The sequence below is a fragment of the Anser brachyrhynchus genome (assembly GCF_964034855.1).
Source record: "Anser brachyrhynchus genome assembly, chromosome: 15".
Taxonomy (NCBI): domain Eukaryota; kingdom Metazoa; phylum Chordata; class Aves; order Anseriformes; family Anatidae; genus Anser; species Anser brachyrhynchus.
This window is the reverse complement of record NC_137733.1, coordinates 10,137,441-10,155,400: the sequence shown is the minus strand read 5'-3', so window position 1 is coordinate 10,155,400 and position 17,960 is coordinate 10,137,441. Positions and strand designations below refer to the sequence as shown.

The 17,960-nt window shown below is 40.3% G+C and overlaps 1 protein-coding gene across 4 annotated transcripts in view; it reads right to left on the bottom strand.

Moving 5' to 3' along the window:
- Positions 1–17,960, bottom strand: part of EEF2K (eukaryotic elongation factor 2 kinase) — a 31,822-nt gene that overhangs the window by 5,313 nt on the left and 8,549 nt on the right. For 3 of the 4 annotated variants that reach the window (XM_080556622.1, XM_080556623.1, XM_080556621.1), the window contains exons 3-17: positions 16,306–16,356; positions 15,658–15,758; positions 13,779–13,839; positions 12,867–12,904; positions 10,022–10,193; positions 8,381–8,530; positions 6,427–6,559; positions 5,576–5,703; positions 4,794–4,995; positions 4,484–4,551; positions 3,638–3,715; positions 2,749–2,811; positions 1,335–1,469; positions 763–951; positions 240–364 (exon numbers count right to left, since the gene is read on the bottom strand). In XM_080556622.1, the coding sequence (XP_080412748.1) occupies positions 240–364; positions 763–951; positions 1,335–1,469; positions 2,749–2,811; positions 3,638–3,715; positions 4,484–4,551; positions 4,794–4,995; positions 5,576–5,703; positions 6,427–6,559; positions 8,381–8,530; positions 10,022–10,193; positions 12,867–12,904; positions 13,779–13,839; positions 15,658–15,758; positions 16,306–16,356 (1,694 nt within the window). The remainder of the gene's footprint in view (positions 1–239; positions 365–762; positions 952–1,334; positions 1,470–2,748; positions 2,812–3,637; positions 3,716–4,483; positions 4,552–4,793; positions 4,996–5,575; positions 5,704–6,426; positions 6,560–8,380; positions 8,531–10,021; positions 10,194–12,866; positions 12,905–13,778; positions 13,840–15,657; positions 15,759–16,305; positions 16,357–17,960) is intronic. The other variant, XM_080556624.1, reaches the window with a different exon arrangement.

Sequence of the window (17,960 nt, the reverse complement as noted above, 5' to 3'; positions counted from 1 at the left end):
TGAAATCAAGCATGTGGGTGGACAAAATATGGATGCCCAGTAGCAGAAATCAGGTCTCTGATTTTCTTCCTGTGTTGATGTATCATGGCCTAAAACCTTTTTTTTTTTTATTCATACCCGAGTTAAGTTTGAAGTAACTCCAAAATACTGTTCCACAGCATTATGACATAACAGCTCTTCATGTGAAAGGAAGATATGTAGCAATTATACAAGTTAGGTTACTCAGTTGCGCACAGTACCTGTCTGAACCAAGATTTACACCCGTATCATATGCTCTTGCTACCAGGATCATGGAAGGCCGGTCTCCAGCTTCTGCTGCTCTCAGCAAGTAATCAAATCCTTTTTTTCTGTTCTCTTTTGTGTCCTAGTAAAAGAGACAAAACCTCTAAAATACATGCTAAGTAAAATCATCCCTTCCTCTAACACTAAACACTGTTTCTCCACATCTGTAATGTCTGCAAGTGTTTAATATGTCTGAGAAACAGGCCCAGCCATGAACTGCTGAGGAGCTGAATAGTCAAGATCACTTCAAAATGTTTCCTAAAAGGTATGTAGTGACTTGCTCACAAAATTATGAACAAGCAGCATTTTTAGTTCTTTGTTTAAGTCCTTAACTACAAAGTCACCTATTTTCTCTGAAGAGACTACAGAACACCTAACTGTGGCTTTTGTTTTATCTCCATTTCCTCCTATTCTTATATTCTTTTTCCAGGGGAACACAATTCTGGATTTTGTTTTTTCTCTTTCATTTTTCTTGTTTACCTCCAGAGTAACCTCAGAAAGAATGTGATGTGGCAGCTGAGAGCACATGAGTCCTAACCCAACGATGGCTTCCAGCTCCCCACAGTCTGCAGCATGCTCCAGGTGAAACAGAGCTGACTCCTGATCCCATTCTTTGTCTTTCTCACAGAAACGTCCAGCCTCATGGTAGCGAACCATGGCCAGGTGAACCTAGAATGCAATAGTACAGGAAAGATACACAAGTATTAAGTACAGATCTGATTCTTCAAAAGCCCTGTGCCTATACTTCACTTAGGCACAAAGTACTTCTCCGAGGTGACTACTTAAATCTAGTTATGGATATCACTGCAGAATCAACAGCAGGATCCTTGCCAAAGGAGCCCAGATATTGCAAGTCCAAAAGCAAACAGAACACATGGGTTCCTGAGCTTAGACATGCTTTATAAAATATGATTAGGTGACAGAAAACTATACACTTGTTATTTATTTTCACCTGCACAATTAATTCATGCAGGGAAGCACCTAAAATAAGTAATAAATACAAGATCTCTTTTTTCCAGCTGGAAAGAACAGAATTACTAGACCCATCCTACCTTCCCAAGGATTGACTTCCCAATTTTCTTTTCAAGTTCTAGAGCATTAAGCCTCTGAATTTCTTGAGCGACACAGGATGGTCTGTGGATGTGGACTCTGGAAGAATTGTAGAGATTCCATTTCTCCACACTGATCTGAAACATGGGATATACTATTATTTCTATTCCAAAATTAAAATTTACTTATTATTCATAAGGACTACCACCCAGAAATCAAAACCTACATTAATACTATCATTTATTAGTAAATACTGTCATTTAAGATATGGCTTTCAAAAGTCACGTTAGCAGCTGAATAAGCGTTTGTGTTTCTTCAAAGAAGAAACACAGTGAAGCACACTACAACAACAAATATCTCCCTTAAATGACAGCAGCTAAGCAAAGTAGCACCTTTAAGTTATGAATCAGGAAATAGGTACTTACAAAAATAAGTACCTGGATAATCACACTGCAAGCACTAAGGTTTCCCATGCACAAAAAATTAAACCCATACTTTTCTGGTCAGAATTTCAGTTAAAAATATTTTAAATGCTGCTTGCATTCAACAATTCTAGAAGAATGAAAAGTAACAATACACAAGATGATAGGCAGATACATGTATTGATGTTTCTCAGAATGACTAGCACAAACAAGACCAAAAAACTTTTCAGCCTCATGGGTGGATGAGAAGTACTAGCCAAAAAAAAAAAAATAATCCTATCAGAAAGTAAGCCATTGGAGGTACACACAAAAACACAATAGGGAAAGCTACTGACACAGAAATTCAGCCTGTTAAAGCTGTTTCAATTTCCTGAAACCACAATACATAAACCACTACAAGGAAATTCTGAAAAGTGTATCTAATGAAATTATTCATTGCTGTCAAAATTTTTTTTTTCTCCTTTCCTTGCAAAATAGAATTGCTTAAGTTTATATCCACAGAAACTAATTATCACAGAAGCTGTATTTTGCAAAATCATAGAAGTATGTCTGTTTTTCTAGCTTGGTTAGATATACAGTGGAGAGAGCCACTGTCATATATTTCAAATACTGCAGGTTTTGAAAGTCTTATCCAACCACGTATAAGACAAGTTGAAAAAAATAAAGTGCAGAAATTAAATATCTAGTTAAGGAGAAAAAATCCATAGAACTACAATTTCAAGTGAGAAACCCAGGCGGAATCCCTAATTTATGTTAGGGACCAATTACTGAGGTAACAATTTATTTATAGTTTTTCTTTAATGGAAAAATAAAGGCAAAAACAAACAGGGAAAGAATGTAGAGTGGTTAGTTGTTATAAACAGACATTCTGCAACTGAAAAGGAGGGAAAATTGACATCTGATTTAGTGATGTAATATTAGACAGCAGATGAGTGCAACAAAGGACAATCTGAGTGGTAAACTCATTGTCTATGAACATTTCTGCTTTATTTACCCTTGCAGAGCTTCCCAAACTGTCTTCATCAGATTCATGTCTTCGGTTGTTGTTTGAATGGCCCTATGTTAATGTAAAGATTTGCATCATTTAATTTACAGCAACTGATGCGTGCCAGTTACCCTTCTAGACCACTCCTATCCAGCAAAAATAATGGAGACAATGATCAAAACAGTTTCCAATGGATTTTCTTCTCTCAGTGGTATTGCAATATAAAAAGGAACACGCTGAAACAGTAAAGAATATGGCATAACCAGGCTTTAATCCTGTAAACTATATATTCCATGACAAATACCTTGCCAACTCAAACATGACCAGGTGTATCCTTGGAAGCAATATTCTCTTTCCCTATCTAAAAATTAAACATCTAGTTAAGGTCTTCAGGTAAAGAAACATTTATTGAAGTTTTTACTTCAAATGAGTAACCAACTAAGCCCCAGGAATTCTGAAGTTGCATGTTATTAACTGAGAACAACACTAAGTTCTGTTCATTAACCTCAAACCATATAAAGTCATAGAAAGTAGAGAGGTTAAGTGTGTCTGAAAACAGGTCATATTCATGGATTCAATATGACAAGAAGCTGGCTATTAATCAATGTTGCTCAAATGCAATAAAGAACACTTCAAAAAAAACATAAACCTACAACACGCGATCAAATGTAATGTTTGAAATTAAACTCCCCATTACAAACAGTGCTTTTCCTGTAAAAGTGTCATTAACATTCACAAGAAGAATAAGTAATTTTGCAATGTGTGGGAGTTTCTTTCCAACTGTTTTTTCCATTTACAAAGTCTAGATCAAAAGGGATAAAAATGAGATTCTCCTGTGGAATCTCTTCAAGTATGAACAGAAGGCCTAATTCTGTTAAACCCACATTCAGGTTCTTACCCTCTCTCTATGATCCAGATCTTCTAACTCACTTCTCTTTTCACTGGGATATCCACTGTCTCCACCATTTTCAAAATCCTACAGAAGATGAAAAGAAAGCATTGCAGCATTAGGACTGCTCTTTGTAAAGATCTCAGGTTGACACTTCACAGAGAGCAAAACTTCTGCTAGGTTCAATGAGGTACGTTGGGATACTGGATGAAAAGGATTACATGTTGTGCTGACAGGCAGAATGGTACTTAATGATCCAAAAGGCACTGTCCAAGTTCACGTTCCTTCTTAGATACATAAAAAAAATAATCAAGGACTTGCATACTTGATCAAACCCAGAGTCCATTTAATGTTGTTTTCAGTCGTAGGCAGTTAAAAGATAAAGCAATTAATGGACAGCCGCTGGTATTGGGGCCCTGGAGTAGGAAAAATCTCTTTGTAAAGGAATTATTGCAGACATATAGCGGTCTCCTCTGTTGAGGTTCTCTAACATCCCACAGTGTAAATATTTGCAGAGACCTAATCAATAGGGGTTCTGTTTAGCCTTCATACTATCTCAGCTGGCAAAAGTGCCCAAGACACAACATGCAGGCAGGGGAATAGATACTTTAATTATCTGTTAAAATAAACCAGATGCAAGTAAATTTCTGGAGAAAAAAATAAATAGACTGTTGTTTTAAAATAAAATGTTCTTACATTATTAAAAACAGCAAATCCATGCAGGTAATGTGATCTGCAGCACTGAAAGCAGGCTGAGAGCCTTCACATACTTTCTGAACAAAGCTTTCCAGCCATCCTTCGAAGTTCATTACATTAAGGAACTGCAATCTCATTTTCTGTTGGAAAGACACTCACCCTTTGGTTATCAAGCTGATCATAGTCTTTGTGAACCAAGTTATCTACTTCATTAAACACTGGCCAATCTAGGAAGCAAAATATATGCATCTTATTTTAAGGATAACATGCTTGAGAAGAAAGCTCTAGATGCCATCATCTTACTTTTATCAGTTATTTTACAAAAGCATCCCAAAGAAACAAAATCATTAATTATCTACGCAGAAGTACCTGATTAAATACAACATGCTGTGTATTTAAAACCTATGTAATTAAACAAGTCACCGCCAAATGTTCTGGAAACCCCAAGTTATATATGAGGCTCACTCACGAAGCATTTCCATCTTTTGGCTGTGAGGTGTTGCTGAAGAAGGAGAGCAGGGTAGAGAGTCAAATGCCACATCGCTCATGCTCTCATCTCCAGAGTTTTCAGACAGGCGGGACAGCAGAGGAGGCCGACTACCAGAAATTGTTCTCACCCGGCTGCTGCCACATTTTTCCTCTGTGCCACGTAGAATTGTCTGAGCAGATTCCTTGGCAAATTAACAAGAAAATCTTGTGAATAATGCTTCACTGTATTCTGAGTATGCTACACAGGCCAACATGACTGCTTATTACGGACCCTCTACAAGAGTGGGGGTAAATACACACACGTATACATAACTATTTGCTTTGAGAAGTTCTAGACCCCAACAAAATATCAAGTCCTAGCATTATTGCAGAGAGAGCTCTGTTTAGGACTGAATTTCATTCAAAACGTTCCACCAAATCCGTCTCACAAATATCAACTGAAGCTGAGGTCAGTTAAAGACAAACAGCTCTATTCTTTATTCTTCCTGAATTAGCGTTGTGACCTGCAAAACTTATTAGTGATTTCAGCATTCAAAGATCAACTTGGTCCTAAATGTGTCTTGCAAGATTCCCTATTAATTAAAGTTACAGCATGAATTCAGAGCTAAGTGTGGATAAGTCAACTTTAAACTGCTGTATTAGTGATTAAACTGCTTTTATCTGCCACGTCAATAGAATATTAGAGTTTTATTTACAGGGCTTTTAAAGTTAAAATAAATCAGCTATACTGCTTAGCTACACTTTTTTCCATCAAGCACTTACAAGCAATTTGTTATTATAATCCAAGGCATCCTTCTCTCTGGATGAAAGATCAAATGGTGCAAGGCCCATGCTTTTGCAAATCTTGTTGCAGGAATGAGAATGAAAGAATAAGGCCATACCTCGAACACCTGTGGCATTGAAAAAAAATATTGAATAAGCTTTTTACTCAAAGTTTATATGATGGCATACTTATTAAAGGATAGAAGTCCCAAATAATTTTCTAAGAAGCTAAAGGCAAAGCTAAAATGAAAAAAAATGTTTCATAGTACAGTGCTCAACCTACTTTCATTTTCTGTTTTAAATCCTGTAAGTGCTTTTTAGTCTCTCTGGAAGATGAAGTGAAAGTAGCCTACAAATTCTTCAAAAACTATGTATGCACAGAACATAATAAACCAACGAAACTGGATGCATTGTTAAGAAAGAAACACGTGCCTAAAACTGATCCTGCTTACAAGACTTGTCGTGTCCTATGAATTACTTCATGTATGGACACATGGAGCTTTAAAAATATGCAAAACTTACCTCTCTATATTCGGCAGTATCAATTCTTGCAACACAGCAAGGAAATTAAAAGGAACAATCATTCTCACCTCGCAGGAAGCTACTTAATTTCATTACTTGTCTGGTCTAATAGTAGGCCAGCAGACCCCAGCCAAGATAAGCTCCCATTTTAAATCTGCCTGTGTGTGACAGCTGCCCTGTTCAAGGACTGCTTACAATAGAAGTCCCGCAGCTGTTTCCAAGGCCCTCAGAAAAGTGCCTGCTTGCTCAGCCAATAGCTGCTAATCAGCATGCAGCAGGAAGAGAAAATAAGCTTCCACTATCCTGTCAAACAGGATAAGAGATTTTACCTAGGTTGCCATCTCCAAAATCTGTACCACTCTCTGTATGTATCTGAGGGTCTGTGTAAAGATCTCCAACTCCTTGGATATCAACAATAATGAGCTGATGTCCTGAGCGCTCAAAGGTGAAGTGACTGAAGGCCTGCAAGGAAGCACAGGAAATGTCTGAGAAAATTCACCCTTGAATTACTGAGAACAGCAACACTTACTGCGACCACTTACAAATGGCCAGCGAAATCAGATAACCGCACTAGCAAAATAGAACTGGTATGAACATCATGATGAAAATGGTAAGAAACTAAAAGGATGTAGTGGATTTTTATCCCTACATATACACGGTGTTTTTTATCCCTATATAGTCACAGTGAGATTATGCATTCATATAAGTCCTGGTTGATTAGCTTATGTGAAATCATGCAAGTCAAGCAAGCAGAATTTGGCCCCCAATTTTAAGTGAGGGCAAAACATAAGGACTAACAGTCCCTGGAAAATTGTTTTTACTAAATACTGCCCTTCAGACTTTATCAGAATATCTAATATTCTATGCAGTGGCTAAATTCAATATTAAGAATTTGCTGGGGAAGAAGTAATTGCTCCCCAGGGTCCAAACTGGGAAGGAAATTTCAGATGCATCTACTAAATACAAAGGAGCATCTGTTGCCTCTGTGGCATTGCTTCTCCAACCTGGTCCCACCCAGAGAAAGGCTGAAAGAAGTAGGGTGAAGGGCAGCAATGGGAACGTGCAGCGTGGACTGCTCTATTCCTCCTTCCAGCACTGGACATCCCATTTTCCACTACAGTCTTCACCTTAAGAAGTGGGGAGCAGGGGGTGGAGGGAATAACAGTGGGCTCTGGAGCCAGTGCAGAATCACTTCTGCATAAAAATCCTGGCTGTGCCTGTGAATCAACAAGCTCTGCAGCCCTCGGACACTGCTTCCTGCTGCCACCAGGCAAAGCTCTGCCCCATTTTGCAAAAGGAAAACATGAGCATCCCTTGAACTCTTCTTCCACTATCTGCCTTTACATTTGTGTATCAGATGGTGAAATGTATGTTCGTACTCTTTAAATGCTGCGTTCCAAGAATCAAGTATAAAAAGCCCTTTTCTTTGGCATGAAGCTGAGACATTAGGATCTTCTGGGAAGGCCTCCAAAACAGTGCTGCCAGGCCTGGGGGAGGTGAGTGGTGGTGATAGACAAACACTAAGTGTAGCAAGTCTCACAGAACACTTTGTTCCCAACTTGTGAAAGCACAGCACTGAACATAAATGTTCTGCTTACATTAAGTATCATACAAATACCTTAAAAATAGGGAAAAAAATGAAAATAACATAACCCTCATCTCCCAGTTAAAAACAAAACAAAACAAAAAACTCTTTTGCTATGCTGACCACTTCGCATTCTTTGCCAGTATTTTAAAAAGCTCTGTGAAATACAATTCCCAATCACTTTAAAACTGTAGCTGTATTTCTATAAGCAATCTCAGATTCACCTACTCAGAGGCTGTATCTGAAAAACACAAATTATTATATGTAAATGTGCTACATGTTTGTTTACATCAGTTAGGTATCTACCACTTCCTTTTGTGTATTACTCTGAGGTAACAGCAGCCTACTTAGTACATAATACATGAGATGTCTTCCCTCTGCTTTAACTTGAAGAGAGTTTGAAGAATGTTAATGCCTGTAATTATAACTAGAGGAACAGGGCTTACAATTTCTGAAGAGTATTAACCCTGTTCAACTAAACTAAAAATCAACAGATGCTGAAATGCGATAAAGAAATGCTCAGCACTTGAAAAAGCAGACCCCAAGTAAGGGGAAGACATACTGCAAAAAGATAAATTAATTTGGCATTGTTCTGGAAAGGCTGCAGTTTCCTCTCTCGTAAGTAATGCAAGATCTCTGGATGGAGCCAACAAATTGCTTGCAGCAGACTCTATGGAAAGCATTAAACAAAGCCTCACTTGCGGAGTAAGACGAATGTTGTCGTCTCGCACAAATCCAGAATTCGAGTTGTATTTGATGTATTTGCCCTCAATGTAATGTTCCAGATGAAAGAGAGGCTTTCCAGGTCTGTTCTTCATTTCAATAATACAGGTCTGTACTATATCCACCTGGGAAGGGAAGAAAAATAAACAATGACTAACAGAATACTGTCTTCAGATTAATGTGTGTGAATGCTCCAGCTGTGAAAACTTTGCCAGCAAAAGAAGCCGAACAATTGCCAAGATCTGCCTGTTTAACAAGGGGGTGGAGGAAGAGTCATGTGCTTCTTAGGTAACTGGGGGAATTTCATAAATTAAAAGCAGTCACTTCAACAAAGACCATTTCTGCAAAAAATCCCACTGAAAAATTTTTAGCAAATGTTGCCTTTCTATTTTATTTCCTTGGGTACCTTAGGAGTGTGCTGCAAAAAGTCTATATCCAAACAGCAAAACACATCTCACACGCCACATACAGTCTGTGGTACAGTCAAGAGCAGGACCCAAGTTCCCACAGCAGAAGCACAGTTCCATCCCAATGCTTGCTTCCACTCAACTGAAGCCACAGTCCAAGTCAGGCATTCGCTACCAGCAGAGGATTAAAGCAGCTTATGTATGTTGATACATACCACAGACTCACTGAACAAAGAGGAGAGACTGGCTGAGAATGCACAACAGTTGAAGTCCTTCATCCTTGTATTTTAATTCTTGTCTTTTAACAAGCTGATTGCTGCTGGAGGTGGTTTTGTCCAGGACACAAAGACCAGCTTTGACCAGCTGCTATCCAGCTTACCACCATGGAAAAGTGCGAAGCTATGCTGGCCACATTTACAAGACTGTACAAAATGCTTACCATGGACACCAGAAATATGACCCGCAAAAGAGCAGAACCCCTCCTCCCAAATCTTATGTGTTTATGCACATCCCTTGCAAAGAGGATGGGAACTTCTCTTGATGCCTTAAGCCTGGTCTGACACCCTAACCACCTGGCAGTTTCATGCATCTTAATGCTTTGCAATTAACACAGGGTGCTGACATTGTCACTGCCACCTAAAGGAGACAAAGGTACAGCATCTTCATTTTTTGGAGAGTTCTTGACCATTTCTCAGAAATCTGTATTTGAACAGCTTCATAAAGTTACCCAGGTTCCCAGCTCTTCTTAAAATCAATGCTAGGGAGGTGTCCAAATAGGCTTACAAGACTTAAGCAGCCACCTCACTGGAGCACTAACAGTTAAATGCTTACTGAGACTGCTGCAGGCAATAAATAGTCACATCTCTGGTTATCTGAAAAGCAGCTGGGCAAATATCAAAAAGAGCAAGGCAAACACCATTTTATTTTGGTCTTCAGTCAACAGCTGAGAACAGTCAAATATTCACAAGCCCACGTGACTAATTTTGGATATGCAAAGCAATTTCTGCATTTACTTCATTAAAAACAACTACCATTTAATGGAGAACACAGCAGGGCAGAAGACTCAGCAATTAAATTTAATAGAACATGAACAACTAATCCTCTCTAAATACATCTGAAACCTATCTAATAGAAGAGCAAGACCGAATTTTTGCATAGCATGAAGTTTTACATAGCAAAGATTTTGCATAGCAAGAACTTTGAACATACCTGTTTTGGTGGTTTGTGCCGATTGTACTCTTCTCCCCAGAGTTTTGCTTCCATCTGAAGTCGGACATCCTCAAAATATACCTCCCGGCCTACGCTCTCTATGTACTGCTTGGCAACATAGTTATAGGCGCCTTTCCAGTTCTGCGTATGTAAGAAGTTGGACAGCTTTTTCCTGAAAGACAAACCACTTTCTGATGAAAAGAAAACCAATAATTTTAATTCAGTCTTCCCCTTTTCTTTGTCTCTGTTGACAAAGCCAAGCCATGGGATCAGGATTACCCTCAGTCTGGATTGGATCTTATGTTATGTACCGGATATTCTATATCAAAAGCAAAGCACAGGTAGGGAGCAGAAGAAAAATCAACATTCCTATGAATGGCTGGGTCTTGCCAAAGTGCCTGCTTCATTTGACTGCTGCTTTTACTTTGAACTTCCTCCTTTTCTGATTTCTTTTTCCCTCCCCACACCCAGAAAAAAACAGACTGAAGGGTTGCTGCCATCTCAACGCCCTGTTCTACAGCCAGTGATTATTTTATGCAGAAATGAGCAGGAAGTGGCATTTCAAGCAAACTGAGGGGAGACAAACCTCTCCTATAAGAAGAGCAAACTGCTGCTTTCTCAACACACAGGGGTGACAACTATTCAGTATCCCCACTGTTCCCAGAAAGATGCGTGCAGATGACAGTTCTTCCTCTGATTGTAACTTTTGTTGATGTGCAAATCTTTAATCCACAGATCCCTCAAGAGTGAAGAAAAAAGACTGACAAGAACGGATCTGCTGGCTGCCAAGAAGTGGACTAAGCAGTGGTTGTAGAAGATGCCAACATTCAAATCAAATGGGGAAAAAAACGTTACCAAGGATTTCAAAGCAGTCAGTCTTCTTTCCCAGAGCAGCCACATCAATTTATATAGGACACACAGGGAAAGGAGGAAAGCACTTCCCCTCCCCTCCCCCAAGCGACTTAATTCAACAGAGAAGCTGGCAAAAAAAAAAAATATTAAAACCCCGCTACTGTGGCAGCAGTCATATTGCTGGACACCCCAAGACAGGCAAGAGGTATGAAAAATAGTACCTAGAGTAAGGCATGGCTGGCTACCGAGCAGTTCTCCTACTCTGCTCAGTGACAAGCAATGGTTCTGAGCTTTCCTTGGTGCCATGGCAAACTGAACATTTTGAGAACTTAGTAGCAGCAAATGCTCATCCCTCCCACTCCTTCCTTCCCTCTCTCACCCAAAAGACCTCGGTACAGAGCTAGAAGCGCACGGAGGATCTGAAGGAAAAGCAACTGCAGATAGTCTGTTATTCTGCAGGGATAGACAGCCACTGTAACAGAGGCCTTGGAAAGAAGGAACAGCTAAGGTAAGAATTACAGCTATGATTTGAAATTTTTCCAGTTCTCTGAAGAAACAGATTTCTCTCCATAAAACAAGCCAGCTCATGTGCTCTTCTAAAGCCAACACTGTCTGCAGTTCACTGAGCCAAGAGCAGCTAATGCTGTCAATGCAATGACTAAAGACTTGCAGAGTTGCAAAAATCTAGCAGAGAGCTCCAGATGGGAAATATCAGCACACACTGAGAGTTATGGAAGACCCAAGAGCAGGAAGCTGACACACAACTTATGTACTTTCTTTGTACAATAGATTAAGCCACAATAACAACCCTCTGTCTGTGTCACTACTCAAGATATTCTGTAATGTTGAATTTGGTCATTCAGAAACAAGAACTAAAAGCAATGTCAGCAGACTAGGACTTATTAATGCCCCAGGCTTTAATACTGCTGTTATCTATCTGGCTTTGTAAGACCAGAGCCACCAGCATGAACCAATACAAAACTGAAGGACTGAGGGATTACTTTGCCCCCTTTTTCCCCTCAAAGTTCAAAGCATCATGTTACTGTCATTCAGGAATCTCTCTTCCCAGAAGTGAAACCAGACCTGAAATGCAATTCCTCCAGATTCTGCAGCTGCAAAGAAGTGGGGAGGAGGCAGCTTAAGCACACACACGTTTTCCAGGAAACATTCATCTTCAGAGCCTCGAAAGGGTGGAATGCTCTACTCGCACAAATTGATTCAAGGCCAGATGGTGATGCCCACAGGCACATTTCCTAACACTCTCTGAGGAGAAAAAAGTTCCTCCTCTGTCTTCTCCCACACTTCACCGTTCTGGAAAGAATAACTATTAGCATTCAAACTCTGCCTTACTCAGAACAGGATGACTGGTACACGTGATCCAAAGTAAACTGTGAGAATAGCCCTCTTTACTGAGGAAGGCCTTCTGAGTTGAGATTGCATGATCTCAATTGTTCTTCCCCTTTTTCTGTGCCTAAATATGGGCCTGAAGTTGGCCTTCAGACTGCACACACAGTCTCATACCAAATTCAAAGACATTATAGCGCACTAGGAACCCAAGAAAAATGAAACAAGCTGCTGCTTTTGTACTTTTATGAGTATTTTGCCTCCAAGAGATGGTGGAGATAGCATTAATCTATGAATTACTAACTGAAAGGCTGATTATACTTGCTGGAACCAGGCACAATTACATGTTATCCATCCCATTGTGGTTCCAGTAAATGCTATGGATTGACTTTTCAAAGCAAGCCCACTGGATGCCTGCACCAAACTCACTTATGTTTCCCTTAAGACAATGCTCTGCTTTCTAAACCCTACTCCCTGTGCTGCAGATGGAGTCATACAAACAGGAATAAGCCCCTCAGCTGTGTCTTTCAGAAATGCACAGCAGGGAGCTAATGGGGAGCTGCACTTTACATGATTTCTACATCTATGAGAAATCCCAGTCACCACAAAAGAAAATAGTGCAACAAAGATAAAGTTAGCAGACACTTACGTTCTGAAACATTCTCGCATTGCTCCACGGCCAAAGGGCTAGGGAAAAGAAAAAACAAAAACCCATCATTGTCATGTCCACAAAGTTAATTTCTATCCAGTTAAGAGACACAACCACGTCCTCCCCCTTTATACCCTGGAGAAAGCAGTTCTCAAGCAGGAGCTATGCTATATCTCTACCCTTAAGGAAAACTGAAAGCCCACAGGCCATTTAAAACAGGAATTTGGCGGGAAAAGACATTGGGAATAAACCTTCTTCCTTGATAGCCCATCAAGCATACATTCTATGGCTTCTAAAGATGCCATTTAAATTCTCTCTCCAGTTTGGAATCGGCTCTGTTGCGTCTGCATAGTGCAGCTGGCTTCAGACCTCAAGGCCTCCTCATTTTGGCTTCCACACAGGATATGCCACACAGAGCAGCACTGCCCCAGACATCAGATACTACATCAGAAGCACAAAGCAAGGTGACTGCAACACACCACCAATCCTGTGATTTAACTGGAAAGTGCAACTAGCTTCTACCCTCACATACCAAAACTTCAGTCTGTTTTCATCATAAGACCAGAAATTATTTGGAAGCACACAAAATAGTAGGCCTATTGCCAGGCAGGGAGATGAGGCCAGCAGGAAATGGGAGGGCTGAGATGGAAAAGACATTTTTGGGAAAGAAACAAATGCCTCTAACGCTGCTGATGGGGAAGGGCTGACTCCATGTTCTACTCTATTCAGTGGAGAAAAGGCTGCTGGGATACCAAAACATTATGGATGAGCCGAAATATTAAAAAAAAAATAGAGGATGTAGGAGAAGAATCAATGCTTTTATATACGAGACAAACGTTTTGCTGCCACTAGTCAGTAATAAGAAGTGACAAATTTGACTGCTAATAAAGATGAAGGACTGCATGATCTTACTTGTGAAGCCATCTTGATGAGAACTTCATCTTCAACCCAGTTCCCAGTAACTGCATTGTACCTTTAAAATCAGTAGTTAGGATCAGAGTCATTTAAGTTGGAAAAGATCATCAAGTCCAAACATCAACCTAGCATTGCCAAGTCTACCCCTACACCACGTACCTAAGCACCACACCAGCATGACTTTTGAATACCTCCAGGGATGGTGACTCAACTACTTCCCTAGTCAGCCTGTTTCAATGCCTCATAACCCCTTCAGTGAAGAAAGTTTTCCTAATATCCAACCTAAACCTCCCCTGGCACAACGTGAGGCCATTTCCTCTTGTCCTAAAGTTGTGCCTCTTAAAAAGAATGCAGAGGGAACTCAAAACCTCCCATCCCAGGCACCTATCATTTCTCATCTCCAACTGATGGCTTAAAAGTCTTGCTGCCACTCTACACAACTTCTAATCTTCCCACCGTGCTTTTGGCCTCCTTTGGTGGTTAGTTCTTCAGGTGGGAAAGAAGAAATATTTATAGCTCTTCAAAGGGACATATTGAATCCTACGGATGATGAACAGACTGCTGCCGAAGCTAAAGTTTTGCAACACTACAAAATAGGCCTCATCTGCTTTGGCATTAAATCTCCCCTGTGATGCCTAGGCAGCACACTGGGGGCAGGAACAGCCTTACCAAGTTTACGTAAACCCAGGCCTGGCATGGGAGCTGCCAGGGGACTGTTGTGGATGTGAGCAGAACGCAGCACTGGCTATGGCTGTGAAAAGCAGAGCGGCCAAAAACTGCACAACGCTGCACCACGAGAGGAGCATGCCTCTGCACAACCCCCTGCTAATATAGACTAGGACTCTGGTTTCTCCCCACCCCCTTAGCTCCCAATACAGTAAAAGCCAAACTGAGAACCACAGTGGCTGAGTCACCACCACATGACAGCTCCAGCTAACTCCCCCACCCTGCAGCGAGCACTTCATGCACAGACACCCCAGGTACACCCCATAAAGTCTGCAACACCCTAGTCTGCAGTAAGCAAAAGGGAGGTGGAAACAAATATTAAAGCCATCTCATTTTAATGGGGTATTTGAGTAGTCCTAAACCAGTACTATCACTTGAAGTATTTTAAAATATGCAAACTATTTCTGGACTGTGTGGCTGACCAGGGGCAGATGCTGCCTATGGGGAAGAAGAGCACTGTGTGACAGTGTCATGAGATGGGAAGGGAGGCCTCCAAACACTGATGCTAAGGGGTAATTAACTGGCCTCTAACTCCTACCCGTTCCACCCAGAAACCTGTGTCAGTAGGGTAAAAGTTTTGGCAAAGCCTGTGCTAAAGCACTGAGAATAGTTCACGGGCCAGACTCAGTTTCAGCACGTACACCATGCTGAGCTATTCTGGGCTTTATAAGGATTTAAATTCCAGCCACATGCAGCAATACTGCATGGATAGGCAACAGTGAAACTGCTATTCTGGGAAAGGCACAGAGTGCTATGTTGCTTTTTTCCTAAACTATTTAAATTTTAAGTACTCTGCCTCTTTGTTGGAATTTGTTTCCTTATTAGATTAAGTTTACAGAATTAATAAATCAACTAGAAAATACTTTTTAGCCTTGTTTCCTGTCTGTATGGCAAAACTCAGACACTACTTGGGTGGGAGAGAAAGAAAGAACCTGATACTGGTTTGCTGAAAGGTTGATTTCTTGAAAGCATGCAGTATTTAAATTAATGCAGTATTCCTGGGAGATTCAGTTAAGACACTCATTTTGGACATTATTGAAAGGTCTTCAGCCATGTAATTACACATATTCTGTAACGCACAAACACAGCCCTTGCAGAAAACATCAGATTCTGTTTCAATTCAGCATTGAGAGCAGAAAGACGTACAGACCTGTAGCGAGTGGCATGTTCCGTCTCAATGTCCTCAAGATGAAATTCTGCCCATGGATCAGGCATGTGCTTAGCTTTCTCAATAGCATGTTTCCAGGTTTCCTGAAGAAGATACAAACTGGCAGGTTATTTACAGAAGACCACCCTGATATTTTATAGTTTCAAGTATAATGAAATAGATCAGAAACATACAGTACCAGGTTTCAGTTCAATTTGCATCATCATAAAGTTATTGAGAACAGAATCTGGTCTAGTATACACCAAATGTAATTTACAAAAACTGCAACTTTCAAACATCTCTAACATATGCCACAAATAAACAATAAGCCACATGTAAATGACATTAATTCACTTTTGCTGGTTTGATTTTTAACTTTCTGTAACTAACAACATATGCTGGCAGCGTAAGCAAAGACTATCAGCAATAGAGCAGTATGAAGGAGGAAAAAATGTTCTGAAGGCCTTGGGTATTACACACTGTGCTCAGCATAAGATACAAGAAATTAGCATGTTGTAATCTTGATGACTTACGGGCTGAGGCAAGCAGTTCTTTCAGACAAAGTAATGTACAAAAGAGGGCCATAAAAAGGAAAAAATAAAAACTTAATTCATCTACTATATATGGCGTTCGTATTTTGTTTTAACCTACCCGACTATGGTCAACCACAGAGCCGTGCTTAGAGCGATGCTGTGTGTCATTCTATAGGACGCATGAGAAACATAAAAGTAGGAAAACACATGTGATAAGACAATTGATTGACAAATAGTCTCCTCTCTCTTTGTTAATTAAAAAAACTTTTTTCCACTTAAAAACCACTTTTTGCTTTAATTCCTAATTTAAGATAATTCTTAGAACATTTGTGAACAACTCTTTTTGGTAAGTTGGTAATTTCTTATTGGCAAATATGAGTTAAAAGTGTCTTAATAACTAGCTGATTAAACATTGCTGAGGCCTGTTTAAAGGCAGAGAGTTAGCAGTAACCCTTCCACCTGCATTTCATCAGCAATGGCCCACACTGTCACCAGCTTTGGGGTCTGATAGGTGGATTCTAACCAGACCAGGCTGCGGTGGCTTAAGATGCTGTCAGTCCTGGCTGGCTGCATCACTCTGCGTTGAAAGCCACTGTTTTGTGACTTGAGCAATGCACGGGGCCTTGCCTGCTGCACATCTGAACCCCATGCACCTTATCTGTGATACGAACAGAGATACCAGAGCAGGTCTCACAAAGCCCAAAGCAGAGGCACGCACTGCGTTCTGCTACCCCTGCTGCAGGACTTGAGCTTTCAGCAGAAGCAGCACGATAGCTTAGAAAGGAGGAAACAATTGCAGTTTTAGTCCTTATCAGTTTTTTCTCTGACCACGTGATTCAGAACTCCAATATACTCCACAAGCCTAGAGGCAGGTGTTGAGTATTAAAGGCTAAGCTCCCTGCAGGCCTTAACTTGCTTTAAGCTTTTAACTTGCATAGCATAGTGTATGTTAAAATCTGACCCCGTGTCTATACTGAACTTCTACTCCCCACCTTCGTTAGGAATATGTACATTTTAATGCTTTTATTAACTAGCTTTGGTAAAAATCTTACTACAGACAAAAGTTTCACTTTTATTGGGTTATTTAATGTGTTAGCTGACTGAAATAAACCCTCTGGCATCTCTCCAGAAATAAAGCATGCATTAGGCATAGCCAAGACTTCAGAGTATCTATTTTGTAAATAATGTTTATAATAATAAACGTATTAATAAAACACAATAAATCTCAGTCTGGAGAAAAACTGAGGGACACGCCAGTTGAGCGCGAATGGTGCATGCTTTGGATATCTAACCCATACAGTGATCATCAGTTCTGTTTTTGAGGCTTTACCTCCTGCGGGTTCTCCTCCCTTTGCCTGGCCCTATCCGTGCAAAGGGAGCAGAGGGGGACAGGGCACACTGCCAAGGAAGCACCAACTATGGCCCTTCGACCTCTCTGCAGTACCTTGCCGTTCACTTTAAAAATGTCAGATGCTGCTCGAGTGCACCGTCAGGAGGACTGCCAGTGTGACACTTCATGCCCAGGCACAGGAGCCAACAAGTTAAAAGCTCCCTAACAAGCAGCTATAGCCCAAGGACCTATCATTACAATTTTATCATTCACGATTTTATTTGTCCGAGTAAAAATACTTGGAGTTTTTAAACTTACTTGGCAAAATCCAAAATCAAGTATCTTCTGGCAGGCCCCAATTTAGCTTACAACAAATATCATTTTTTAAATTTCCCAGTCAATGTGTTGCTTTTTTTAGTAGTTTGACCATAATGGCAGTGAAT